This window comes from Frankliniella occidentalis, unplaced genomic scaffold (genome assembly GCF_000697945.3).
Source record: "Frankliniella occidentalis isolate FOCC.00 unplaced genomic scaffold, Focc_3.1 Scaffold9, whole genome shotgun sequence".
NCBI lineage: Eukaryota > Metazoa > Arthropoda > Insecta > Thysanoptera > Thripidae > Frankliniella > Frankliniella occidentalis.
The window spans coordinates 75,098-76,663 of NW_026267139.1; the positions used below are offsets into that span (position 1 = coordinate 75,098).

General features: G+C 62.5%; 1 protein-coding gene across 1 annotated transcript in view; it reads right to left on the minus strand.

The window, feature by feature from the left end:
* The window catches only part of LOC113202707 (cuticlin-1), a 61,250-nt gene that overhangs the window by 12,005 nt on the left and 47,679 nt on the right, over positions 1 to 1,566 (minus strand). Inside the window, exon 3 of the mRNA XM_052277270.1 lies at positions 548 to 1,122. Within this exon, the coding sequence (XP_052133230.1) occupies positions 548 to 1,122 (575 nt within the window). The remainder of the gene's footprint in view (positions 1 to 547; positions 1,123 to 1,566) is intronic.

Below are 1,566 nucleotides of genomic sequence, written 5' to 3' on the forward strand. Positions count from 1 at the left end.
CCTCCTCCTCCACCCGCAACCTCCCCTGCCGCGACGAGCCCCTTGAAGCACATGAGCAGCCCGAGCTCGGCTGCCAATTAGATTGCCCCTCCCCAAGGGCCGACCCGACCTCTCTCCCCTCTCTCTGTCTCTCTCTCCCCCTCTGCCTCTCTCTCTCTTTCTTGCAGGATGGACAACAGGGTGGTCCTTATCCTCGACGCGCAGCTGTCGTGTTTCTCCCGCCGAGGCCGGTGCTCGAAGCGGTCGCCACAGGGCTGAAGGCCTATGCGATATCCAGGTTTTGATATCGCGATACGATACAGACCATGTTTCGAACATCCATACTCGATGCAATCGAGCCTCGATAATATCGAGTGATATCGCAATGTCGGACCATATCGAGTAAACGACATATGTCTTAAAACGGTCGATATATCGCGATATGTCGTAGTATCGAGGACCCTCGACATTTCGATATCAATATCGGAAGAATATCGATGAGCCCTTAGAGTTCAGACGTCCCTAGATCTCATGCTGCACACCTTTCCGGCCCGCCCTACTCACTCACCTGCACGACGGGTCGTCGTAGTAGCCCTTGCTGTAAACCAGCCCGTCGAAGTCTTGCTGGAACTCGAGCGTCACGCCGATGCCGTCGCTCGAGCAGTCCACGTCGAGGCGCGTGATGTGTGTGTGTCCGGGGTCCTGGATGTCCTGTAGGCCGACGTCCTGCTGCTCGGCCTGGCGCAGCCGCAGGGAGCGGACGTCGCCCGAGGACAGCGTCTGCAGGGCCTCGTCGTCGTCGACCTTCTTGACGACGCCCCGGCTGCGGACCGCACCGCGGCCCCCGGGACCGCGTCCGCGCGGCCCCGCCTGCACGCGGATGAAGGTCCGCGGGGACAGCGTCGTGGTGGTTGTGGTCGTCGGGGAGGTGCTGGGCCCGGCCTCCGGGTCCGCGGGGTCGCCCGGGTCGGGCCCCGTGTCCAGCCTCAGTCGGCGGGCGCGCGGCGCCGTCCGGTCGCCGAAGTGCGCCGCCTCCGCGGCGTCCGCGTCCCCGGCGAGCGCGGCCTCCAGGACGTCATTGTCGGAGTCGGGCAGGCCGCCGTCCTGCGCCGCGGCGAGCACCACGACCGTGGCCAGGAGGACCTGCAGCAGAACGAGAACCGTGTTTGAGCGGGCCAGCGGAGACACCTGGGACCCCTGGAACCCCCTGGAACCCCTGGAGCCCCTGAAACTCCTGGAACCCCTAGAACCCATGGAACCCCTGGAACAGCCCCCTGGGGCTCCGCGACCCTCGTTACGTAATCAGTGGCTCCCGCCCAACCTCCCAGCTCGCCATATTTCTCAGCACGAGCAGAAAAAAAGGGGTTAGGGAAAAAAATGAGGGGGAAAAAATGGAAAATTAAAAGGAAAGAAAAGCCAACCAAAGCCAAGCTCACTCATTATAGAGTTCCCTCCGTTTCCTTCTCAAGGAGGAGACTAGGCTCAGCTCACGGGCGACGCGTACACCCAAGCCTAGCCTGTTGACTAACGACCAGCCGGGGGTAAGTCTTCACTCCGCTTATGGGTTGGGGGAGCGGGGCGGGGTGG